The 27,329-nt window shown below is 45.9% G+C and overlaps 1 protein-coding gene across 2 annotated transcripts in view; it reads right to left on the minus strand.

Annotated features, from left to right (window-relative positions):
• Nucleotides 1–7,293: 7,293 nt before the first annotated feature.
• LOC146869511 (phosphoenolpyruvate carboxykinase [GTP], mitochondrial-like) overlaps nucleotides 7,294–27,329 on the minus strand; it is a 212,844-nt gene continuing 192,808 nt past the window's right edge. For both annotated transcript variants that reach the window (XM_085603450.1, XM_085603442.1), the window contains 3 exons: nucleotides 10,177–10,266; nucleotides 8,513–8,635; nucleotides 7,294–7,577 (listed from right to left, as the gene is read on the minus strand). In XM_085603450.1, the coding sequence (XP_085459576.1) occupies nucleotides 7,309–7,577; nucleotides 8,513–8,635; nucleotides 10,177–10,266 (482 nt within the window). In that variant the 3' untranslated portion in view covers nucleotides 7,294–7,308. The remainder of the gene's footprint in view (nucleotides 7,578–8,512; nucleotides 8,636–10,176; nucleotides 10,267–27,329) is intronic.

Here is a 27,329-nt window from a genome sequence, read left to right on the forward strand (position 1 = left end):
CTACTCCATTTTCGCTATCATAAACTCCTCTCTGTCTCTGTCTGCCTGTCTGTCTGTCTCTCTCTCTCTGTCTCTCTCTCTCTCTCTCTCTCTATTTGCCACTCTCACTTTCTCTCTCACACAAAAACATATATCGCTCTGGATTGCCTTCTTGATTTCAACTCCTCCCTTCCACCTCAACTAGCTCTTTCAACCTCTTTCTTTATAGATCTCTTTATCTCATGACTTTCGCTTTTTCTATCCCACAACTCTCTACCTCTGTATAAACCTCAACTACCTTTCTCTATTTCAAGTATGCCTCTCAGCTTCTTTTCACTCTACACCACGTTTCTCTTTCTACTCTTCACCGCTCTCTACCTTTCTCTCTTTCCCACTACCCTCTTTACTTGACCCATTTTTCTATACCTCTTCGCATTTTGCTGTCTCTCTTCCTTGCATCTCTTTGCTTTTCCTCAAGTCTCTCTGTCTTTGTCTGCCTCTTGCTACCCTTACCTCTCTATTCATTTACCTTTTTATACCTGACCTCTCTCCCTGTACCTCAGTCTCTATTGGCGTGTTGTCCATGAATTGATGTCTGGTGAGGAGAGGGGAGGGGAAAGGGGGAATAACCTTCCATGTCTCACAGTGAACCATGTGAAGGAGCATTTTTCTCTCAAGAGAATTCTAGTGCGTGTCTTCCTTCTCATCTGTATTCCCACAAGGGTTATCTCTGGCCTATTCGGTATGCACTTCTTGTCCCTCTGTATCATCCCCTGTATCTTCCACTGGGTGTTCCCAGGACTCTAGCACTTCCGCACACAACCCCGCAATTGGATGTCTTCTCATGTCACGGGCATCCTCCCTAATCAGAGCTCTCTCTTCTGCTCTAGCCCAGCTGTGACATCCTTAACCCATGTCGCAGCCGCTGGTCCCGCCCTGGATTTCCACATCCTTGCTATGCGTCTCTTGGCCAAAGCCAGGGCCAGATCTAGGAATTTAGTGCCCACTTTCCTCCCCCGAGGTCTAGGAAACAACCCCAGCAGGCAGATCACCAAGGTGCAGGCAAGAGTGCGACCAAGTGTTGTGTTAAGTTTGCGTATCACTGTCTCCCAGAATGGTCACAGATGGTGACAGCTCCAAGTCATGTGACCAAAATCTGTGTCTAGGAATGTACATTTGGGGCAGGTTTGTGGCTTCCCTTCAAAGATGGCCCATAATATGTGGCATGTCAAATAGGTCATGTGGATTTAATTAAAGTGGGTTTATTTCAGCCTCCTATTCCTGGAGACTCTCTTGGGGTATGCCAAGATCTTACACCACTCTGAGTCTTTGAGCACCTGCCCCAACAGAGTAGCTTTGCAAGCAAAGCTCATTGGTTACTAAACAATTCCGCTGGGCCCAGTTCCTCCTGATGGGCTTTGTCATGCCACTGAGTCACCCACTGGAGCTACGCCACTAAACATTAAAGCTCAAAGTTATGGGCTTCTAATCCGCCCTCAACCAGGAAGGGGGGTGGGGGTGGCAGAGGGCCTCCAATGAAACTATGTGGCACCCACCGTCTCATATCAATTCCCTAAGGAGGTTATCCAGTTGCCGACACCAGGAACCCAGTTTCTTAACCGGGAGATTAGTGAAGACATATAATAATCTCACCTGCATGACCGTTTTGGACAACAAGATCCGAGCTATGATGGGCTGCTTCAGAGATCACTAAAAAGGGACACAGGACTAAAGGGATCTAAGAGCGTCCCCCAGGTTACCCTCCCGTAGGTCTTACAAAGAGTGGAACACACAGATACCCAGATACCGGAAGGTTGCCGAGGACCAGATCAAGTCCTGTGGCCTTTGGGCACCTGCTATTAAGGGGAACAGATATATCTGCCAGACTCCACGACACCGGCATACAGGGAACTGCCCTAGACTGGATCCGCTCCTTCCTCGCTGGCCGAACTCAAAGAATTAGACTCCTGCCATTCTCGGAACCCACAGAGATCAGATGCGGAGTACCCCAAGGATCCTCCCTCAGCCCCACGCTCTTCAACATCTACAAGGCCCCCCTCGCAACCATCATCAGAAAACACGGACTCAGCATAGTATCCTACGCCGACGACACCCAGCTCATTCTCTTCCTCACCAAGGAACCAAACATCGCCAGGCACAACTTCCAGGAAGGAATGAAGAACCTCACAACCTGGATGAGCAGCAGCTGCCTGAAACTCAACTTTGAGAAAATGGAAGTCCTCATCCTCGGATTCACCCCCTCTGATGGGGGGACGACACCTGGTGGCCCCCGCCATCGGCATCACTCCTACTCCCACAGACCACGCCCGCAACCTTGGCATCATACTAGACTCCTCCCTCACAATGAACCGACAGATCAACGCTGTATCCTCCACATGCTGCAACACCATCTGCATACTCCGCAAGACCTTCAAATGGATCCCGCACACCCCCCGAATCCAGGAAGACCCTCAACCACACACTCATCACCAGTGGACTGGACTACTGGAACGCCCTCTACGCCGGAATCAACAAATCTCTACTCCACAAACTCCAGACAGTCCAGCACGCCGCAACCAGACTTGTCCTCAGCATCCCACGACAAGACCACATCACCCAGCACCTACGAGACTTCCACTGGCTCCACGTCAAAAAAAGAGTGACCTTCAAGCTGCTCACACATGCCTACAAAGCACTCCATAACACCGGATTCCAATACCTCAACAAACAAATCTCCTTCTACGCCCCCAAGAGAAACCTCCACTCTGCTGACCTAGCCTTGGCCGAAATCCCTCGCATCCACAGAGCCAGAACGGGAGGCAGATCCTTCTACATCACGGCCTAGACCTGGAATGAACTCTCCCTCAGCATCAGATGAAGCCCCACATTGCAAGTATTCAGGAAGAGTCTTAACACCTGGCTTTTCAAATAACCGAGCTGCCCGAATCCCCCCATGCCTTGAGACCCTCACGGGTGAGTAGTGCGCTCTAAAAATCCCTGATTGATTGATTGGTCTTATTGACCCAGAGGCCAGAAAGTGTCACAGATTCACCCAGTAGGGTTGCTGCGGTCTCATCTTCCATTGGGTCATCGTTAAGATAGAGCAGCAGTTCATCCTCATACAAGGAGATGATATGTTCCCTGCGCTCTACTGTCACTCCATAGCCCGCCTCCTCCTGGTGGAAAAGCTCAGCCAGTGAAAAATATATATATTTTTTCCGGGATTGAGGCAAATGGGACTGCACTTATCTAGGTGTAAGATAATATGTCAATAGAGAGTCGTAAGGTGCTCAGGGCCGAGACTCACACCCCTAATTCTCCTGGGACCACAGAGATCCCTCAATAACATAAAAACCTGAATGATCCAGTACCCTTAGTTGTAGTTATTCACGAATGCAGTATAATTGCATAAATGAGTTTTTCATTCATTAATATTCTTTAGCCACGCAGTTAAACATGACATTGATTCAGCAGGTGTGTTTCAATCCCTTTATTCGTGATTTCTTCTTCACAATAGATAACACCGCAGCCAACGCGTTTCGTCCTCTCGGACTTCTTCAGGGCTTTATTTTACGAGGAGGTTCATCCCAATGTCGTTATTTTAAAGACAGGTGGAGAAACAGTCTGCGACAGCCAATCTGGTATTTGGACTTTATGTCTGGGGGTAATGCTTCAGTCAGTATTACCCCACTGTTAAACTTCTGATTTCCTATGGCTCGCATAACGGCGTGGAGTTAGCGATGTGTGCTATCTATTGTAAAGAAGAGATCCTGAATAAAAGGATTGAAATACGCCTGCTGAATCAATGTCATGTTTAACTGTGTGGCTAAAGAATATTAATGAATGAAAAACTCATTTATGCAATTGTACTGCATTTGTGAATAATTGCAATTAAGGGTGCTGAATCATTCAGGTTTTTATGCTCCGCCAGTGACTCAATAGCCAAAGCAAATTGGAGAGGGAATAGTGGACACCCCTGTCTGGTGCCTCTATACACATTGTATTGTGTGGAAATAGTGTGGCTGTTTTTCCCGAGTGGTGGAGTAGTGTATAGCAACTTAACCCAGTTCTCCCCAGCCCCATTTTATACATGACCTTAGAAAGAAAGTCCCACCTCACTTGGTCGAAGGCCTTTTAAAGGTCCACCAGCATGATGGTAGCGTTATGGTGGAGCAAAATATCTGGGTGATAAAGAACATGGTATAGTCTACGGAGGTTTAGAGAGGTGCTCCGCTCCGAGATAAACCAGTTTTGGTCTTGGTTAGGGCCAGGATCTTGCTAAGAAATTTAAACCTTAGTTAACAAGGATAAGGGACGGAATGCAGAATTGTGGGCACTCAGTACGTTGGATTTGGGAAGTGGAATTACCATCGGGTCTCTCGTGGATGCAGATAGAGAACCTAGTTACAGCAATTCAGCATATAGAGACTCCAGCCGAGGGGCCAAAGTCCCAGCAAAAGTGGTATAAAACTCCGCAGGTAGGCCATCAGAGCCCAGGGTTTTCCTGAAGGCCATTTTTTTAATGGCAAATTTGATCTCCTGAGTCGACACTGGGCCTCCCAGAGCTCCCCGGACTCCAGGGTCTAGTTAACGCTAAGGGATGTGGTCCAAGAAAGTGGTCAGGATCCCCGGTATGAGAGGGTCTGGACGCTTACAAAGGGATTCATAGTATTCCTGGAACAATGTATTGATCGCCCTGGGTGAGTGGAGTGGTGTGTCATCACTCGACAATATCTGCACAGTAGGTGCCCCCGGGATTCGGGCCTAATAAGCCAGACCAAGAGCCTGCCCTGTCTACTCACCTCGTCATGTGCCCTAGCAATATAGGGCCTGATTTAGATCTTAGCAGAAGGGTTACTCAGTCACAATGATGACAGATATCCAGTCCACTGAAATATAAATCCAATTATATCCTATGGGATTTATATTTCGGCAGATGGGATATTATTCACCGTTGTGACGGAGTAACCCATCCATATGCTATCATCACAACAAAGAAATCTAGGGTCCACTAACATACTAGATCAAGCAAATAGAGCACTTAACATAATCATACTAAATAATAAATCCCATCAGCCACCAAAATAGCAGCCCACGTCATTTGGGATCCGATAGCCCTTCCTGAGCCCTCAAGTTGATCAAGGCTGCAGATTGAACGGGCAACTTTAACCTCTCCATTCATCTCAGATGAGGTATATGGCCTGAGTCTTTATATGGCTATCTTATATATTAGTGGTGGTGATGGAAGCAGTGCAAAAATGAAAAGGTGGAAAGTGATAATGTTAAAATCATCAACCAGGACAGAAAAAAACTTTTAATAATATCTATCTGAGTGACAAAGTTAAAAACAGTGTAGAGCCAGTTTTAACAGAATAACTGCTCCAGTCCAAAAAACAGAGCGTCTACATGTTTCAGCCTAAGGATTGAATAGTAACCCGGCTTTCGTCAGGACCATCAAGAACCTGTGCTACTGCTGTGTATATCGTGTAATCCCAAAACAGTAAAAAACAGCAATGAAAAAAATAACCCATCCACCAAGATCTAAATCAGGCCACTAGTCTTTATAATAATGGCAGTACAGGCACTCAAGTATAGTGTTGTAGTGCTCCCTGGCTTCCTTGAGTCGGGCCTGTGCGGCTTCATCAGTCCCTAGTATGTTATCGAAATCGTGTAGCTTACCACCCAACTGGCAAAGTTCCTCATTTAGCTTTCTCCTCACTCCAACTGACTGCCACAGACAGTGGCCTCACACCACCCCTTTAAATGCCTCCCACTCAAGGAGGCCAGATGATGCAGAGCCCTGATTGATTATGAGCAAAGTATTCAGTGATAGCAGTGCTTAATGAGTTGCTAAAGCATGAGTCCTCTAGGGACAGGAGATTAAGACGCCACGTGGAGATATCCGAGCGCTCCTCAACCGGTCGGAATTCTAAAGGTAATGGGCTATGGTCAACACTGTGCGTCCCAAGTATTCCATATGGGTCCCATATTGGTCAAGTCTGGTGGAACAAACAAACACATCCAGTCGAGTATGCAAATGGTAAATGCGGGAATAATACAAGTAGTCTTGTTCCTGCCCAAGCTGGACCCTCCAGATATCCGAAAATTCCCAGTGTTCTAACCAGTCCCTAAGGCCTTCAAAGGATTTATGTGCCAAGGCCCCGAGCGGGAAGGAGGGGGGTAGAAAGTTCAAGTGTACCATCAGCCACTCAGTAAAACCCCCCACTCCCCCAGTAAAATGTCATAGGTTACTAAAAGAGCTAGTGGGGTTGACAGCACCTGGAAAAAGCTACTTGGTCTTGGTTCGGGCATACACGCTCCCCAGTGGAATGTGCTTGACTAACAGTTTACCCCTAATCAGTACATATCATCCCTCTTGGCCGATTGTGGAGTGTGTAAGTTCAAAAGGTGTCCTTGCCTTTATCCATATAAGAGCACCCCTGGAATAGGCCAAGTAAGAGGTAGCAAATAATTGTACCTGCCATCTATGCAGTAAGTGGTCTACCCCCCGTAAGGTGAGTCCGTTGTAACATAGTCATTTGCACTCCTTGCCTCTTCAGATATCTGTGAATGTTGTGGCATTTAGGGCGGACCCCATCCCCCTGATGTTCCAGGACATAAAGTTTAGGTAAATTTAGGGTCTGCCATTTAGTAAATCAGTGCATGTGACCCCTGTGACGATCCTCAATCACCCCTGTGGCCCACCCGCTCGGAATCAACAGGCATTTCAACCCCTGAGACAAACGAACAAACCCCCAACTACAAAGTCCCTAATCCAAGAGCAGCCCAGCAACAGCCGGCCACCCAATCCTGAAAAGTAAAAAACATTGTTAATAGTCTGCCACCTCAAGTCTCCTGGCAGGGGCTAATTTGGGTGTGGAAGGATAGGTAGTATGTGCTTCACCAGTGTTGCGCCATCCCATTTCTAAGTGTTTGCCCAGGGACATGAGCCAGCTGGTGTCGTAGTTATCAAGAACTCCAGGGACCTTAGATTGAACAATAACCACATGCAGGGGTCAGAATCATTAAGCCTAAACAATATAATTCACCTGCGGTTTCCCCCAACTATATAGGTACTCAGTCCCAAATCATAGGCAGCAGCGCAATAAAACCCCAGTGCAATCCCCTCAGATCAGGTTGTCCACAGAGTGTGGGGTCACTTTAGGCAGGTTCTGCCCATTAACTATAAAAGTGTCTGATTCGCAGGCCACTGGTCTACATTCCGAAGAATGACAGTTTCAGTATCTGTATTTTGCACCAGTGCTAACTCTTCCACTGCAAGCAGTGCTGCCGCCCACTCCTGTTCAGTCTGGGAGGGGTACAGCCTCTTCAAGGATCTACCATGGGAAGCACCTCTTGTACGCTTCCTGGGTCTTTGCCTAGGTATTCCTGACTTGGGACTGGCTTTGGGGAGAATCGACCATCATGGCAGAAGTGAGTGGTGCCATCTAAAATGGAGGAGGCTTCAAGTGCTGCTGCAGTCTCCTCCTCCTCCTCTGAAAAGACCACCAGCCGCCGATATTCCTGCTGGATTGCCTCCAGCTTCCGGCGCCGTGCCTTGGCGGCCAACTCCTTCCGATTGACTTTGGAAGGAGTAGCTGTGTATCAAAAAGAAAAAAACAAGACAATTGTAAAATATACTCTTAGAAAAACAGTTAATTATACACATAGTGGCATGGTAGAGTAGCACTATAAAGCACAGTACATAACATTTTAAATCTCGCCCGTCCTTCTTCCTTCCACCCGTCTTTCACTTTTTAGTTGAACAGTGCACCAGGTGCTCTTCTCCATAAAACTACAAAGTGGAGTTGAAATCAGATAGATGAGGTCATTGGTTACTCAATACTCCCGCCCCTATGCCAATTAAAGGGTGTCTAGTCTAGTTCACTCCTCAAATGTTCACAACAACTCGTACTTACTTAGGACATCGGATGGCGGGCGGACAAAAGTCCGACCGCCATCCTCACGCTAAAAAGGGTGGGGGTCCCGTGGGGACAATTAGGAGGATGCGCCCGCTACAGTGGCGGGCGCATCCTGGTTTTTTTTCAATCTGGTGGGCGGTGCCGAAAGCAATGCTAAAAATACATGTTGTGCTTTTCCAAGCACAACATGACAGGCCCCGCGCGGAGCCTGTCACGTTTTGCTTTGAAAGGCAGGGGGGTACCATAGCATAGGTACCCTCCATGGGGGCCCCCAAGCATACTCTGCATGCCTTTCTGTGGCGGCCGGCAATGCTGCCATGCAAAGGCATTCCAAAATGCAGATTATATGGCTGGTGGTGTGTTCAGAGAGACACCACCACCATATTGAACCCTTTTCCTCCTGGTCGACATGTGGGGGGGTCTGATTCTTTTCTACAAGGATGGCGGGAGGTTTGCCCCTGCGGAGCGGCGGCGACTACCGCTGGCCTGGCGGGGGCAATCCGCCCGCCATCCTAATGGAGCCCTAAGTCTCAACAGTACAGTTTACATACAGTACACCCTTGCAGTGAGTGTACTGTCAACAATAGTTAAGGATTATGAATCTAACTTACCACCGCCCCCTACTGGTGCTGGCACTCCACCTACCGCTCCATCGTCGGTATCGGCAGCAACTGCCGCATCCTCTCCCTCCGCGTCGCCTTCGCTGGCCCCGGCAATGGTGGTCGGTAGTGCGCCTAGAAAACATTACACATTTATTAGGCGTCATATACACCTCCCCCTAATGGTCAGTAGCAAGATTGATAAATGAGTTAATAGTATATAACATACATCACTAGTACAAATCAGGTAGTAGTAGAGTAGACACTAATAGTTATATATGGTCCCCCGAGGGTCATTCTAGCCTTTTCTTAGTTAGCCCGAGCCATGCAACCATTTTACCTTTGTGTCTCTTATTTTTGCACATGTGACGTTACCTTGCAGCTTTTTGTATAAGACACCTTTGAGCCCACATGACCTGCCTCACACTGCTACTGTCTACGCATTGCATACAAGCGGTCAACAAAAACATTAACAAGCCACTTTTTTATGAAGTACTGGTGTACTGTTAGTCCATATTGCTTATCCATAAATGCTACACTTTTTGGCACGGCTGAGAAATGCTTGCAAGTTGCAATATACTAACGCGCACCATTTCATTTTTCGCATTACAGACGGAAGATTCCCTTCTACGAACCAGAGCTTTGCAGAGCTTATAAATGATGCAACAACTACCAGTACTAAGTTCTTCTAAGGTGAGGGGTCCCTTCACTCAGAGATCTTCATTGATAAATTTATATAAACTAAATTCCTAGGGGGATGGTGGTGCTCCCTTCCACCACTGTTCAGTTATCATGATTTAATTCCCAACTGTAAGTAAGTGTAACAATGTTTATTGTTTTAATGATATTGATTTTCCGGTTGGTGCTGCATTATATAATAGAACAATGTACAGAGCTTCTCAATTCAAAATAAACATTTTGAACTTACATAGATTGGTGGTATTTGGTGTGGACTTACACGAGGAGTGAGCAAATTAAAGGAAGGGTGTGCATGTGCATTGCTTCCACGACTGAGAAGTTGGGTGTGTTACGTTCTGGGTTTTCTACTTGTTGGGTATCTTGGGGGGAGGGTTCGGAGACCTAATAGTTATGACTAGACAGTACTATAGTCGGGCAGGAGATTGTGGTGGGTTCTGAATTTCTGATTGAGGTGTGTGAGGAAGGTCCAACCTACCATCACCAACATCCTATTTTCTTGTGCAAAGGTCTGTATGTGCAAGATCCCTACAACAGTAGTAGTATGTCCTATAGGCTATCATATCAAAATAGTAATAAATCTGGTTGGGCATTTGTTGCTGTGAATTGTCAAAGCCTCAAGATTAACAAAGACTCAAGATCAATAAGACTAGAAGTAGTACAAGAGGACGACCCAAAGGACTGGAATCTATGGCTAGAGCTACTGGTGAATCTGAGTTTTATTTACAACCTTTCAAATAAAGAGTGGTACTGGCCAACTGGGCAAGCTTAGCTACTACAGTACAGACAGACTGATAGTAGTAGTAGTACAGAGAGTCATCATAGCAGAGGCAGGGATAACAAGATTTTTGAAACCGTACAGATCGAAGGATAATTGTTGGTAAAAAATAGCATTGGGAAACTGAAACAATAGTTTGTGAAAAATATGGTGCAGTAAAAGTTATGGAATAGGAAATATTATTAAAAACAAGAAGACTTACTGGGGCCAGCAGAGGAGCCCTCGTTGGTGTCCTCATGGTGGTGGTGTTCTCCCGCCGACTGCCCACTCCCTGTCTGCCTGCCCCTGGGTGCTGATGAACAGGAAAGATATAAGAAAGAGACAAACATTGATGGATGGTGTCAAACAAATACAATATTTTTAAAGAACGGTCAAAAAACACCTATGTAAACAACAATTGCAATAACTAAATTGACCGATCTCATCTGGTCAACAAGTAGTATTGGGGGATTCGCGGATCGACTACTTAAGTTACTATTTATCAACAGTAATCTAGTCTTCCATTCTGATTCCAGAATACTAAGTTACAACTAAGCCTAAGTACGACGTACCACCCGACCTAGCCCACCTATTCCAGGGGTGCCAATTGTACATTAAGTATGCATTTCCACTTCTTTTTTGTCCTCAACAATGCATATGGTCAAATGGAGGACACATGACTACATTTTTTTTATACACCAAATTTTGGGTTGATTGATTGATGCTGATGTTCTGCTAGTGCTAAGCCAATTACCACCACTCATTGAACAAACTAGAAAAGGTTCTAATAAAGACTGGCGTACTAGCAGCACGTGACGTAACTGAGGGGGCATCATGCATACCACTAAAAAATTACAAACTCATACAAAGTACCTAAACCTAAGTATCAATCCGCCCCTCTCTCTTAATGACAGGACAAAGTAGGGACTAGAGTCACTGTAGCATTACGTAACTTAATTTCTCTAAAAAAAACTCTTACAGAATCACGCTAAGCGAGCGCAAACGCAAAGTTGCAAACAAGTAAGATTAGTAGTAGCGCAGAGGAGCACCTGTGTCATAACAATCACAGAAGACTTTTAAACGTAATTAACCTGGAATGTAAGCAGCAACATTCTAGCTGGTTGGAAGAAAAAAAGATATTCGTAATATAAAACAGAGCAGAAGAACAGACACAAAGTAGTGATAATTAAATAGTTACTCACCAAGACCCGGGACCTCCACTCCTAGCAGGTCCAGCAGGTCCTGCTCACGGTCCAGGATGTCGGACCACCGGTGCGTCAACTGCGCCTGAGTGCGCCGGACCCCAGAGCAGCGCAACACTGCCCGGCGCACCATCCCCCACCGCTGTCGACACGCCCGGAGGCCGTACCCGGACCCAGGCCTGCCACCTGCTGTCAGGGTTGAGGGGAGGTGGCGCTGCACAAAGAAAATTAGTGCAGCCAACTCCATCTCCCCAAATAAGGCCCGTGCCTGCACCCCTTTGAAGAACCGGGGTTTAACCCAGCGGCGTCAGGGACACGCCTAAGATCTTCGTGTTCACCTGTCTTGGTATACAGAGACACGGAATACTTCTGGATGGCATCAGAGACCAAGTTTATTAGCTGCAGCTAGTAACAGTGATCCTAGAAATACATCACGGTGTAAATTCTCAGGAGACTGCTCATTTTACTAAGGCGAGATGTCTCCTTTTATATCCAATATTCACATTATAAATGTACACCCACTGCACAAAATTCTAGCCAATAAGGTACATTTTCAAACAAAGTGTCACATAACAAAAACTCAATTTACAGTATCCCAACCCAAAAGTTAATTATTAGGAATGTCCCAAAATTCAATCTCCACAAGCCGGGACAAACCTATAATTGAAAGCATAACCCATGTAATGAAGAAACATAAAAAAAGAAACGGTAACAGATGCTGAACAAGATAAGGCATGTGCAAGAAACTAAAAGTTAACGATGTCCTGAACATTGATTGGCAATCTCAGACATAGATCGATCAGGAAAATTGGCTTTGCGGGGTCAGTTTCAGGTGCAGAGGTCAGTTTCTTACAGTTCATTTCAGAGTCAAAAAGAAACCTAGTTAATGTATACATGAACTAAGAAGGCCAGGCCACTTTATTCGCCAGGCTACCTTCACAGGCCTACGTGAGGGCAACACCAAATGGTGGCACAGAACAAAATGGAGTCAGACTCGAGAATTACAGAACCTCAGACCCTCCTTTTGCCATTACGTAGGCAATAACCTAAGACTCATGTTAATCTGAATCTAGGTCTATGTCGATATTCATGAGGTCATCAAGGTGTTGCTGTAGCATCATCTTATTATTCTCTACTTCTCTCGGGGACAGGTCTCCGAACACACATAGTAGCACAAAGACTACAAATGGCGGGACCACACTGGATGCAAAGACAACAAGAGAAAAGGATGGTTAAAACCATACCAAGGAATGTCAAAATCTTCCATCCCCATTTGGACAGCAGTCCACAAAACCATCCCGTCAATGACCAGTCTCCTTCGTCTACATGGATAGACTCAGAGATTTTATACAACCTAGAGATGGCTTGGTACACTGTAGGGGCATTATCTGGTATGTAAACACAGCAACTGGATCCAATCAATTTACATACTCCTCCTCGATCTGCAAGTATGATGTCTAATACCATACGGTTCTGCAAAGTCATAAGGCGGTCCGCTTGAAGCTCAGCTGTAACATTACTAAGAGCACCTGCCGTCTCATTAATAGTAGCTTCAACAACGCGGACAAGCTGTCGAATATGCCTACTATTGATCATAGGACCCCAAAAGGGTAAAAAGCCCTTGAAGAAATCTCCTACTTCGTGTGCTGCGGTATCTTCCTTATTGAAGACACCTCTACCATATCTCGTTCTATGATAGTCTGAAACAGTAGGGTATGTAGGGGGAAGAAGAAACACCACATAACACGTTCCTGAAAAATCAGGTGGCAACCATGTGTAGGCTCTGTCATGACAAACAAAATATGTGCCTTTAGCTGGCACAAACGGTGGAGAAGTCCGAGATGAATACTCTTACCTAGCTGAGCTTTCGGATTCCGACCATTACCTTGAAAACAAAAGTGGCCTCGGTGGGGTACAATCCAAATAGGGGGAGACCTTTTTCGTCTCTCCTTCTCTGTCAAACTGGTACTATATCCAGTCACGTTCCAACCAACGTAAGCCTGCACCTTATCCTTAGGGATAGCATTATATGCATCAATATCTAGGATCATAGCTACTATTCCCCTTATTAAGGCACTATTGCTCGAGTTATCTTTAATGGAACGTAAGGGGTGTACCTCATTTGCATAGATAAACATGGTCTGAAAAGCCCACACAGACCCATTAAAAGAAAAAGGCAAAACCAAATATGGCATACCTTTATCTTTCGTATGAGGCATAAGACCACAAACCCAACAATTAGTGGTATTTACTACTAACTGATGCTGATGCAACCACTGTATAAACGAGTTGTTGACAAATTCTGATCTCCTTGTCTGTTCATGTTCAGGCAACGTATAAAACTGGTGCAAAGAAACAGTAGTGGAAGAAAGCATAGGTTGGGAGGTGGGTGCAGATATCTGTTGTATAGCATAGACAGTCCAACCCACACAAGCCAATGTGATACTTAAAAACATTAAAAAGCACAATATTATAAAACATTTGCTATGTATCAATGTACAAAATCTTGTCTCAAGATCTATTCTCTCAACATCTTTCAGTTACAACAGACTCCATCCTCTAACGTGCTGTTCGCGGCAATTTTTCTTCTTCACTCAAGTGTGCGTCCAGGCGTCCTAGACGTCCCTTGAACCGCAGACCTTTCGTCAATACGCGGGCAACCACTTAAGTTCTTATACTGCGACCCTGCAAAAGAAAAATAGTCTCTTGTCTGAAAGAGTGTAATTCACAAAAAAATTCAAATTTTATTTGTCCTTTTTAGACCTTAAGTTGTAGCGTTCTTTACCAGGCACAGTTTGATCCTGAAAGAGTGTCTCTGGGTGCGTAGTATCAAGTCTCAAACACGGCGGCACAGCTTCTTGCAAGACTTTATCATCCGCACGTTCTGACTGAGTCCATTCCAGATGTGCATCGCTAAAAGGTACAAATCTCGGAACCCTTTCACTCTCGGAATCGGCAACACCTTCCCGGACCCACTTATCGTACGGTAAGGGCAAAGGTATCTTCTTACAATGGGTACCATGTACCCAGTTTTTGTTGCCGAACACCTTAATAGCAGTCTGAGTTGATAACAGGACTTGGTATGGACCGGTCCATCTTGGTTCCAAGTTCTTTGACCTCTGGAAATTCTTGGTTAGAACCCAGTCGCCAGGTTGAATCGTATGGCCTGCGTCTACAGAAATTGAAGGCAAAGTGTCATGGACCTGTTGGTGAAGAACACGCAATTTAGCAGTCAAATCATGTAAGTAGTCAACCAACATAGGATACTCGATATCACTGTACTTCTTAGGCCTCGGCACAACCCAGACATTCACCGGGCGTCCAAAAACAATCTCGTATGGGCTAAGTCCCACGCGAGAATGTACGGTCGTTCTCGTGGACAAAAGTGCCAATGGTAAGGCATCAGGCCATGTAAAACCAGAGCTCGCTTGCACCTTGGCCAACTTCAGCTTCAGAGTGCCATTATAGCACTCGACCAGGCCTGCTGATTGGGGGTGATTCGCAGCGTGAAACTTCTGTTTAATACCCAGACCCGCACATACTTTCTTCATAATCTGACCCACGAATTCACTTCCATTATCACTCCATACCATCCTCGGCAAGCCATATCTGGGAAAGAATTCTTTAAGCAAAACCTTGGCTGTAGACAAGGCAGTATTATCCTTTAGGGGGTAGGCCTCTATCCATCTGGAAAAGGCACAAACAACCACAAGGACATACTTTAAGTTATTGCATCTTTCCATATGAATATAGTCTATCTGCAGCACCTCGAACGGATACGTTGGAGGAGACAAATTACCCGCTGGAGTTGGGGTTCCCTTTCCAGGATTATGCATCAAGCAAATCATGCAGTGCTTAACCAAATTTTCAGCACACTTAGGAATTCCATCATTCTGCCATACCGGAGCCAACAACTTACATATCCCTTTTGAACTAATGTGAGCCAACCCATGAGCCATAGTAACCACCGGAAGCACATATGCATCCGGCAACAACCATCGCTGGTGCTCTGACAACTCAACCCAACAGCCTGTTGAATCCAACATTCCCGTACTCTCTCTCCACATATTCAATTCTTTCTCAGTAGCTTCTGCCTGAATCATCTTCACACTTTCTGTTGTATCTTCACACAACTTTTACACAACTTGTCGACACTCCCACACACATTAAAGGCCATATTCTTGACCTTGTGTGGACGACAGACACAAATGTCACTCTTAAAGATGTTACTCATTGTATATGGTCAGATCACCATCTAGTCTCTTGTAAGATACCCATTGATGGCCATATACATATTACATCATCAGAAACCAGGAGTACCCGTAATTGGACCGATGTTGATTTAATGGCCTTAACTAAGGTACTACTGCCATTGAATCAATCCTCAAATTTGGAACGTAGTCTGGACCAAGAATATACGGGTCTAATACAGAGCCTGGCCCAGGCCATTGACCAAATAGCGCCAGTAAAAACACAGCTGATAAGGGGTGCTGGTAAGGGGGCTCCCTGGTTCACGCCTTTATTAAGGGAACATAAAAGAAAGCTCAGAGCCTTGGAAAGGGGTTGGAGGAAAACCAAGCAAGACACAGCTAGAAACCTCTACAAAGCCTCCCTTAATTCTTATAAAAAGCTTACCGCTCTAGCTAAAGCGGAATATTATGAGTCCCGGCTAAATAAGGCAGCCAACATTCAGAAAGAGACTTTTAAAATCCTGTCAGAGCTAAGCAAAAAATCTGACAATTCCAAGTCCCCTATAGACTGTAACTCCTTTCAGGCGTACTTTCTAGAAAAAGTGAAGGCCATTATCACGGAAATAAAGAGTGGGTTGTTAAACGGAACTGCCACAACTTCAACCTCGCATAATCTAGCTGGCTGTACTATTACAGCATTTCCAGAGCTGGATGAGTTGAGTCTGGAGAAACTGATGGGAAAAACTAAATCTGGCTCTCCAGCGGATCCGTGCCCACCCAGCGTCTTTCGTGTAGCCCGTCCTCTATTGGAGAAATGTATCATGTCTCTCCTCAATAGATCTCTGGAAACAGGGTATATACCGGTGGAATTCAAGGAGGCACGTGTAAGGCCACTGCTGAAGAAACCCGGTGCGGATCCTGCAGTGCTAAAGAACTAGAGGCCTATTTCCCAACTGCCTTTCCTCTCCAAAATACTTGAACAACATGTATTAAAATCCCTGTCCCTGTATCTGGAATCTCACCACCTACTCCATGAGCGGCAGGCAGGATTTCGAGCTCATCACAGCACCGAGTTGGTGATGCTCTCGGTGCTGGATGAATTAAGAGGCATGGCTGACCATAAGAAACCGAGCGCCCTGATTCTGTTAGATCTATCAGCGGCGTTCGATACGGTCAGTCATGCCTTGCTTTTGGAGAGATTGAGAGACTTTGGGATCAAAGGTCTGGCCTTTAAGTGGTTGCAATCCTTCCTTTTGGGAAGAACGCAAAGGATACAACTGGGGGAACACACATCTGAGGTGGGGACCCTGGAATGTGGGGTGCCACAGGGCTCTGCCCTATCCCCACTGTTATTTAATATCTACCTACAACCGCTGATTGCATCACTGGCCAGTAGGGGCTGCAGAGTCTTTAACTACGCGGACGACACTCAGCTGTTGCTGAGTGTCGATAATTCAAGTACCGCACAACTCAATGCTCAGAACATATTGAGGTACACTGTGCAATGGATGACTGGAAACCTATTAAAGATCAATCCAGACAAGACCGAGGTATTGGTGATTCCTTCTACCGCCTCACCCTGGAGTGACCTCTATTGGCCAGCTGAGTTGGGCCCTGCTCCAAAACCAAGCATGAACGTAAAGAGTTTGGGGATCAAACTGGATTGCGACTTGTCAATGGCCAGTCAAATTTCATCTGTGGTGGGGAGCTGTACAAACATCATCCGACAGCTACGAAAGATAACCCCGGTCCTCTCCCAGTCAATGATGCGTTCAATTGTAGCAGCAACTGTCATCTCAAGGATAGACTACGGAAACGCTCTCTACCTTGGCCTACCCAAAACTCTTACTAACAGGCTGCAGGTCGTGATGAATGATGCTGCACGACTAATTTTTAGACTCCCAAGGAGAACTAAGGCCTCTCCCCTGTTACACAGCTTGCATTGGCTCCCCATTAAAGAGCGCGTGGAATTCAAAAACTTATGCACAGCTCATAAGGCAATCTATGGTCAGGCACCAGCTTACATCACTGAGCGTCTGGCGGTGTACAGTCCAGTGAGAACACTTAGATCCTCAGACTCTCAGCTTTTGGTCTGCCCCCGTTACAAACTTGTAACTAAGGGAGGAAGAGCCTTCTCTGTATTAGTCCCTCAGCTATGGAACACACTGCCTGAGGTGATGCACAGGGAGGGGAATCTTCTGCGATTTAGAAGGACGCTAAAAACATTGCTGTTTAAAAGAACCCTGGGAGTAAACTAGATCAAAAAGTGCCTCTCATTCTGTGTTTGCCGAGTTTGTTGTCTGTTACCATCGATTTCCGCGCGCCTAGAGACCTGTAGGTGATTGGGCGCGATATAAATCCAAAATAACAATAACAATAACAACACATTCCTCCTTCCACAACCCATCTGGCAGAACCTGCAACATACATCCGACTCGTCACATTTTTCGCCGTTTCTCTCGCTACTTCATCTGCAAACGCATTCCCTTGACCCACATCATCCGTAACCTTCTTATGCGCACTACACTTCACTATCGCAATTTGGGTCGGCAAAGTAAGTGATTCAAGAAGTTCACTCACTAATTGTCCATGCTGAATTTTCGTACCATGGGAAGTAAGAAATCCTCTCTCTTTCCACAAGCGACCAAAACTGTGAGCCACGCCAAATGCATATTGGCTATCAGTATAAACATTCACTCTCTTTCCTTTTGACAACACACACGCTCTAGTCAATGCTATCAACTCGGCTGCTTGCGCTGAATTCTGTGCAATACGTGCTGTTTCAACAATCGTGTGCAAAGTTGTGACAGCATATGCTGCAGTCGTCTCTCCATTCGGAAGCTTAAAGCACAAACCATCTACCCATAGGGTACCATCAGGATTCGAAAGAGGAGTATCTTTCAGATCAACTCTACCCTTCGTTTCCTCCTCTGTCCGGAGAAAACAGTCATGCTTTTCCTGAGCATCTGTCTCTACAGAAATCGGCAACAATGTAGCTGGATTCAATGTGTTGCACTTCTTGATGTGCACATGGCTAGCCAAAAGCGTCAACTCATAACCTGACAAACGCGCACTGGTAAGATGTTGAGTCTTCGTTCTATTCAATAGGGTATCCACTGCATGTGAGACCATCACAATCAATGTATTATCCAATACCAAACCAGCAGACTGTCGGATAGAAACAGCCGCTGCAGCTCTTAGACAACTAGGCAACACCCTACCTACCGGATCTAAAGTAGCTGAAAAATACGCACATGGGTGCTGCTTGTCTCCAAATTGTTGCGTCAACACTGACAACGCACAACCTTCACTCTCATGTACATAAAGTGTAAAAGGTTTACTGTAGTCGGGGGTACCCAACACCGGAGCAGAACACAATGCATCACGCAATTCGGAAAAACTCTTCTGACATTCGTCAGACCAAGGAAGAGGGTGTGGGGTGTGGTGTGTCCTTAAGAGTAAGTGCCAACAAAGGTTTCGCTAGCAAAGAAAAATTCGGAATCCACTGTCTACAGTACGAGGTGATACCTAAGAAGGCACACACCTCTCTCTGTGTGCATGGCACAGTCATTTGGGCAATCGCTTGAATACGCTCTGGTGTCAATCGCCTTCCCTCCTTCGACAAGAGATGACCTAAGTAGGTCACTTCTTGGTGGCAATACTGCAACTTCGAAGGTGACACTTTATGATGAAGGTCAGACAGGTGTCGCAACAAAGAAAGAGTAACTTCCTTACAAATCTCTTCATCATCAGCAGCAACCAACAGATCATCAACATACTGGATAAGAGTAACACCAGAAAGCAACGCAAGAGTATCAAGCTGAGTTTTCAAAGCCTGACTGTAAATGGAGGGACTCTCACAATAACCTTGAGGAGCGCGCTTAAACCGAAAACTGCGGCCTCCTAAAGAGAAACCAAAAATATCCCTACTTTCCTCAGCAATCGGAATACTGAAGAAAGCGTTCTTCAGATCAATAACAGAAAACCAAGCAGCTGAGGCAGGGATCATAGTCAATAAAGCAGTAATGTCCGGGACAACAGGAAACTGTGGCACAACAATCTTATTGACCTCCCGAAGGTCAATCACAAACCGATACACAGGTAGCTGAAAAGAGTCAGTACGCTTAAGGACAGGCAGAACAGGACTGTTGCACACATTACCTCTCGTTTCTTCAACCACACCTTTCTCAACCAAATCATAGATAATAGCTAAAAGAGCTCTTTCGCCATCCCTGGAAATTTTATACTGGGGAATGCGAGGTAATTTTGCATTCAACTTAAGGGTAACAACATAGGGTGGAATCTGCAAGAGACCAACATCATTGGGACCTGTAGCCCAAAGTGTATCAGGGAGAGAACGCAGTTCAAGTGGAAGACGATCCTTAGACAGATACATCGGGGAAATCACTTTCTTACCCACCGTAAGATGTACTCCCGAAGGAGAACAATTAATGTCGCATGCAATTTTTTCAACAAGTCCAAACCCAACAGATTCTCGCCACAGCCCGTCGCTAGAATAAGGGGAGCCTCCAATTCACAAGGACCAATAGAAAGGGGCAAAGGACAAGAAACCGGATTACGAACTGGGGTGCCAGAAAATCCTACTGAAACATTGGTCAAGCCAGACAAAGGTGCGCCGGGGAGTTTAGAGTGCATGATAGAACTCTTTGCTGCACCAGTATCCAAAAGAAAAGGTTCTACCACACCTGATGTAATCACCTCAACATAAGGTCCACTCTGGTCTACTGAAACTGACACTACTCCCTCCCTTTGTCCATGGCTGTCCTAACTATCATTAAAACCAGCACTCTCACTTCCAACATAATAATCATCAGTGTAGTACTGAGCAGACTGGACGGTCGGAGCATTCTGTCGGTCAAAATAATTCATAGAATTCTGAGGGGAAAAGAAACGTTCATTCTGGGGAAACGTACCACGTCCCCTACCCCTAGGTACTTGTTGGAAACCACCACGACCTCTCAGACCAGATATACCATTCGCAAGCTGTAGCAAGATCGGGCAACTATTCTTGAAGTGACCTTCTTCTTTACAATAAGCACACTGATTAGGGCCTAACGGGAGTCGCGAAGCAAAAGACTCAGGCTTCTGCAACAGTTTCTGAAACTGTGGGGGTTGCTGAAACTGAGAAGGTTGCTGAAACTGGCGCTGATTAGGGCGAGGCGGATAAGCCTGCTGCAGAAGAACTTTCGTTTTTAATTCTCTAGTCTTCTTCTCTACTTTATCCTTCTCATCTTTATCTCTATTCTCATAGTATTGTGCAGTAGCCAATATCTGAGCCGAAGAAGAAACAGCCCATGAACTCTCAGAGTCCTTTAACATATTAGAAAGTTCAGGAAGTAAATTAAAAACAAACTTATCTACAAACAACCTCTGACCAAATTCTGTACTCATATCCTTACCACTATGATCAATGAATGTTTCCTCAAACCTAGTGACGAAATCAGACACACTCTCGTCTTTCTTTTGTTTGCATGCTGCTAACTTGTCCCAATTCACCCGCAGAGGAGGCATCATAGTTTTCATTAAATTAATAATCCTACCAGGTAGTTCTGCAACTAAGGGTTCAGGTTTGGCACCTCCTACCTGCCGACCATCTGCAGCAGTAATATTAACCCACGTATCTCCTAACTGGTGCGTGATCCTTGTGACGGATCTTCGCCCACAAAGGTTGAGGAACTACATTACCCATCAACATCTCTATGTCCGCCAAATTCATAACACACGCATCAACTGTCTGAGACAACTCCTTATAATAACCAGCAGGATTTTTACGGGGGTCAGGCAAAGTCTGCTTAAGAGCCAGGACCTCAGCTCTCTTCCAAGGGACATGCACCCACACTCGCTGAAAATGAGCCGGTGCAGCCGCAATACCATGAGCGGCATCAGCCACAACTGCCTCTCTCCATACAGGGGGAACCTCCCTCATAGGATACTGGTTCACTTTTCTCCTAATAGAAGGGTCAGGTTCGAACAATGACTGAGGTGAAAGTCTAGACCTAAAAGTAAGTAGTGTCTCCACCGCTTCCTCAACATCGGAACCCACTATCGTCCCTTTAGCAAATTCAGACTAAACATTAAGTAATTCCAGTGGAATTGAACTCAACTCATTATCTTCCCACTCCTGACGAAGGAAGGTACACATGACATCAAAAACATACCTTTGTTTTGGTGCCTCCCACTGTAGGAAGATATCCATAACCACTTGTGGACTATACTTGGAGGCATTCAAAACCCATCTACGAGCAAGGAGATCTAACACTGCCCGCACTTCCGGACCAGGGAGCTGACTACGTCTCTGCTTACGTTCAGAAACAGGGGTCATATTCAGTGACCCAAAGAAAGGAGACAAAAGACTAGTGACAGTCTCAGTCATTCGTTGCCGAGCAGAAGGAGAAGAAGTTGACATGAGGACAGGAGACAAAGTGTTTTGAGGTGACAGAGGCGTAGGGACAGAAATAAGAGAAGTCGAAGATAAAGGAGTGTAAGGCAAAGGAGTTTGAGGCAAGGCTGGTGGCAAGGCTGGCGGCCCTGGAGGGGGCTGCGCCGGGGGAGGAAGAACCACCTGTGAAGCAACGGGTGGCTGAACTACAACAGGGGGTTGAACGACAACAAGGGGTGCAACAACTGGAGGTAACGGAGGTGCAGTGGCACCCTGCACAAAAGGGGGTGGTAATCTCAGTAAATGTAACATTAAAGGATCCTTTTCAGGGTCTACAGTCACATTTGAAAGGGGAGGTGGCAAAGCCGGGTAACATTTGTCAATGGCCATGCAATGTTGTCTATCTGACACTTCAATCGCACGATCTTCTTCATCTTCCTTAAACTGCCTAGCAGCTTGCATTACCGATATATTCCTTTCCTTCCTATCTCTCTTAGCTTGCTTAATTTTTCGCTGTTTGGCTTCCTTACGCCAAAGGCGGAAAGAGTCAAACATCGCCGGCCGGGCTTTCTTCTTAAATAGTGCAACTTCTAGGTTATCTAAAACATCTGATTCAAAACTACCATGTTGGGGCCATCGTAAAACACCATCTTTCCTTGTATAATGGACCCATACTTTATTAAAGGTAATGGGACCTACACCATGCTTTTAATAGAGCTCATAAGTTGGAGTTCCAACCGGAGCTATCGGACACGAGTCCTCCAATCGGGAATCCCTATTGCAACTACAACAAAACCATTTCCTAAATTTGCTAAAACCAGGCATCTTTTAGCTCACTAGTCTTGCTTCAAACTTCAAGGGGTCATCAAAAATGATACACTCGCAAATATACGAACACCCCGGCTTCGACTATTGCAATGGCCGAATCAAAACCGAGAAACAAAACAAAGTCGTGGGAGTGACCCACTTGTACTTAACCAAAATGTCTGTCACGCCACCAGAAGACCGTCTAACGTCTCGCCTTACAAATCATCACAAGAGGGTCCAAGACAGGGCGACAGTCAGGGCAGCAGTCCTTCGCAGCCGTCGGAAAGGGGAAGCCTCGCAGAAAAAACCTTCGGTCCACGTCGACATGCAGGGGTCGATGAAGTGGCGGCCGTCCTCCAGAATTTCCTCACGGGGCTCCTCACAATCTTCGGGCTTGGACCAGTACCGCTGAAGTCGCCCAACGTTGGGCGCCAGTTGAAGAACCGGGGTTTAACCCAGCGGCGTCAGGGGCACGCCTAAGATCTTCGAGTTCACCTTTCTTGGTATACAGAGACACGGAATACTTCTGGATGGCATCAGAGACCAAGTTTATTAGCTGCAGCTAGTAACAGTGATCCTAGAAATACATCACGGTGTAAATTCTCAGGAGACTGCTCATTTTACTAAGGCGAGATGTCTTCTTTTATATCCAATATTCACATTATAAATGTACACCCACTGCACAAAATTCTAGCCAATAAGGTACATTTTCAAACAAAGTGTCACATAACAAAAACTCAATTTACAGTATCCCAACCCAAAAGTTAATTATTAGGAATGTCCCAAATTCAATCTCCACAAGCCGGGACAAACCTATAAGAGAAAGCATAACCCATGTAATGAAGAAACATAAAAAAAGAAACGGTAACAGATGCTGAACAAGATAAGGCATGTGCAAGGAAACTAAAAGTTAACGATGTCCTGAACATTGATTGGCAATCTCAGACAAAGATCGATAAGGGAAATTGGCTGTGCGGGGTCAGTTTCAGGTGCAGAGGTCAGTTTCTTACAGTTCATTTCAGAGTCAAAAAGAAACCTAGTTAATGTATACATGAACTAAGAAGGCCAGGCCACTTTATTCGCCAGGCTACCTTCACAGGCCTACGTGAGGGCAACACAAAATGGTGGCACAGAACAAAATGGAGTCAGACTCGAGAATTACAGAACCTCAGGCCCTCCTTTTGCCATTACATAGGCAATAACCTAAGACTCATGTTAATCTGAATCTAGGTCTATGTCGATATTCATGAGGTCATCAAGGTGTTGCTGTAGCATCATCTTATTATTCTCTACTTCTCTCGGGGACAGGTCTCCGAACACACATAGTAGCACAAAGACTACAAATGGCGGGACCACACTGGATGCAAAGACAACAAGAGAAAAGGATGGTTAAAACCATACCAAGGAATGTCAAAATCTTCCATCCCCATTTGGACAGCAGTCCCCAAAACCATCCCGTCAATGACCAGTCTCCTTCGTCTACATGGATAGACTCAGATTTTATACAACCTAGAGATGGCTTGGTACACTGAGTCAGACTCGAGAATTACAGAACCTCACCTTGTGCGCGCCGCCTTCCACAAGGAAGGCGGTCGCGGCTCTGGCTGCGATGAGCCCTACCCTTTGACATGGTTCTGGGACGGGGCGGGAAAGAAAAGGTAATAAAATTTAAAAAGTAAGTAAAGGAAATAAATAGCAGGCAATAGAAAGAGTGAAAAAGTAGCTAAAAAACAAACAAAAAGTAGACAAAAACCAAAAATATAGAAGCAGAAAAATAGTTAGAGAAATAATAAATAAAAAAGATTTAAAAAAAGTGGCTTCAAACAAAGGATTGAAATGATGCAGGGAGGATTGAAAATCAGGCACCAGAACCATGCAATAGAGTGAAAAACAAGATGGCCGCGCCCGTTGCGACCACGTGCGCAAGTTCGCACTCCAATACTGCATGCCTCGCAGCAGCGCACGTGCTGCCCAGGCTCGACCTAAAAATTCATTACGTACAGTCTGGGTATTACTAAAATCTATATTTTGGAAGCACCATTTCATCTTAAACGTTTTTGCCCATTTCGTAGCAGTCTATCTTACACTGTGTGTAATTCAAGTTCAAAATGATCCATATTTACATTGCTTTCTTTCCAAGGCTGGGACCTAGTAGCACTAAAAATACCGAAGACACTATTCTCCACTGCACCAACCAACATTTAACTCTGTGGCTCTTTGGCTACACCCAGGCCTCTGCAGTGCATTAACTAAGAGAGGTTTCATAAAGTACCATAGTGCATTTGCCACGACTTAACTTAACTTTTTGCATGAATTTCTCATGTAAGCTGTGCGCTATTTTGTATGTAATTACCAGAAGGTTACGGATCAAAGAGATTACAGATAATTTTTTTAACCACACCTTTGATTTGCCTCCTCATCCCTATATACCCTGCCCCTCGCCTCACTTACAGCACCCACAACTCTTCAGTCTCAGTGCTCCCATAAATTACATCACCCCCAGGGGTCTCTTCAAACCATTGCCCACATCACTTCGCTGCCAGCATACATCACAACTCTTCACAAAAGGGATCACTACAGTGCTCCCATCATTTCACTTGCAGCCACTATTACAACTTTCTACCAAGCAGCCATGCCATCACTTCACGTTCAGCACCTATATCTGTAGATCCCTAGTGGTGACCCTTTGACTTCACTTGCAGACCCACCACACTCCTTCCCCCCCAGAATCTACCACAGAACTTCACCTTCAGCACCCACACAATCTCTTCCTATTTAGCGTCCATGACATCTCTTCAACCTAGTCACTTCCGTGTCTGCACCCACCCCTCTTTACCGCTGCACCTACCCTACCACCTCATCCCATCATCTACCACCTCTCTCCACCCCAGCACCTACAACCCCTTTTCACACCAGAACCAACCACCTCTCTTCACTCCAGCACCTACCACCTCTCTTCACCCCAGCACCAACCACCGCTCTTTACCCCAGCACCTACCACCTCTCTTCACTCCAGCACCTACCACCTCTCCTCGCCCTAGCACCTGCCACCTCTCTTCACCGCAGCACCTACCACCTCATTTAACCCCAGCACCTACCACCTCTCTTCACCCCAGCACCTACCACCTCTCTTCACCCCATCACCTACCACCTCTCTTCACCGCAGCACCTACCACATCTCTTCACACCAGCACCTGCCACCTCTCTTCAACCCAGCACCTACCGCCTCTCTTCACCCCAGCACCTACCGCCTCTCCTCGCCCTAGCACCTACCACCTCTCTTCGACCCAGCACCTACCGCCTCCCTTCACCCCAGCACCTACCTCCTCTCTTCACCTGTTCACCCCAGCATCTACCACCTCTCTTCTCCCCAGCACCTACCACCTCGCTTCACCCCAGCACCTACCACCTCTTTTCACCCCAGCACCTACCACATCTGTTCCCCCCAGCACCTACCAAATCTCTTCACCCGTTCACCCCAGCAACTACCACCTCTCTTCACCCCAGCCCCTACCACCTATCTTCACCCCAGCACCTACCACCTCTCTTCACCCCTGCATCCCACATATTTGTTCACCCAAGCACCTACCACATCTGTTCACCCCAGCACCTACCACATGTGTTCACCCCAGCACCTACCACATTTCTTCAGCCCAGCACCTACCACCTATCTTCACCCCAGCACCTACCGCCTCTCTTCAACCCAGCACCTACCGCATCTCTTCACCCCAGCACCTACCGGCTCTCTTCACCCCAGCACCAAACATATCTCTTCACCCCAGCACCTACCTCCTCTCTTCACCTGTTCACCCCAGCATCTACCACCTCTCTTCAACCCAGCACTTACCCCCCCTCTTCACCCCAGCACCTACCTCCTCTCTTCACCTGTTCACCCCAGCATCTACCACCTATCATCACCCCAGCACCTACCGCCTCTCTTCAACCCAGCACCTACGCCCTCTCTTCACCCCAGCACCTACCGCCTCTCCTCGCCCTAGCACCTACCACATCTCTTCACCCCAGCACCTACCGCCTCTCCTCGCCCTAGCACCCACCACATCTGTTCATCCCAGCACCTACCACATCTGTTCACCCCAGCACCTACTGCTGGAGCGGCTTAAATATTAAAAAACGATATAACCCCTCCATTCTGCATGTTTACATTTAAAAGATTAATTGATTAATAGTAATTATACTAATTGGTTTGCAGTATTTACTCATCAACCTACTAATACATGAAATACACGTGGGAATTGCTTTTGCATGGCCTAATTAATAAGTAAACTAAATTGTGTACGCATAGCAATAATAGACAATTAGAATATTGCATGATAAGTGTTGCTTTCGTGATGCATTTTGTGATTTGTGCTTTATAAAGTGAGTATAACCCGCAATGAGTGTTGCTTTTGCTAGATAAATACACACACATATGGGTTTTAGTGAGGGAATAACATTTTATTAGTCATTTCTATGTATTAATTACGTTTTTGTGTTTCTTTTGCTTAAGTTGGCCATTCGGGCCTGCCTAAAGATGGCTGCCTCTCATAACCGACATGACTGACAACACTCTATGAGTTTCTGGGTGAAGTGCGCATGCGCCACTACTAGCAACTGTGGCCTGGACCTGACCCCAGAAGAACATGTACCCCTCAAGGACGATCTGGGCTGCAAGCCAGATGCTCTGAAAGAACAATAAAAAGATACTTTGGACAGGAAAATTATGAACTATATCTAAAGAGACATTTAGCGCATGGGAACCCTGTTGAACAAATTTGAC

The sequence above is a fragment of the Triturus cristatus genome, chromosome 1_1 (assembly GCF_964204655.1).
Source record: "Triturus cristatus chromosome 1_1, aTriCri1.1, whole genome shotgun sequence".
Lineage (NCBI taxonomy): Eukaryota > Metazoa > Chordata > Amphibia > Caudata > Salamandridae > Triturus > Triturus cristatus.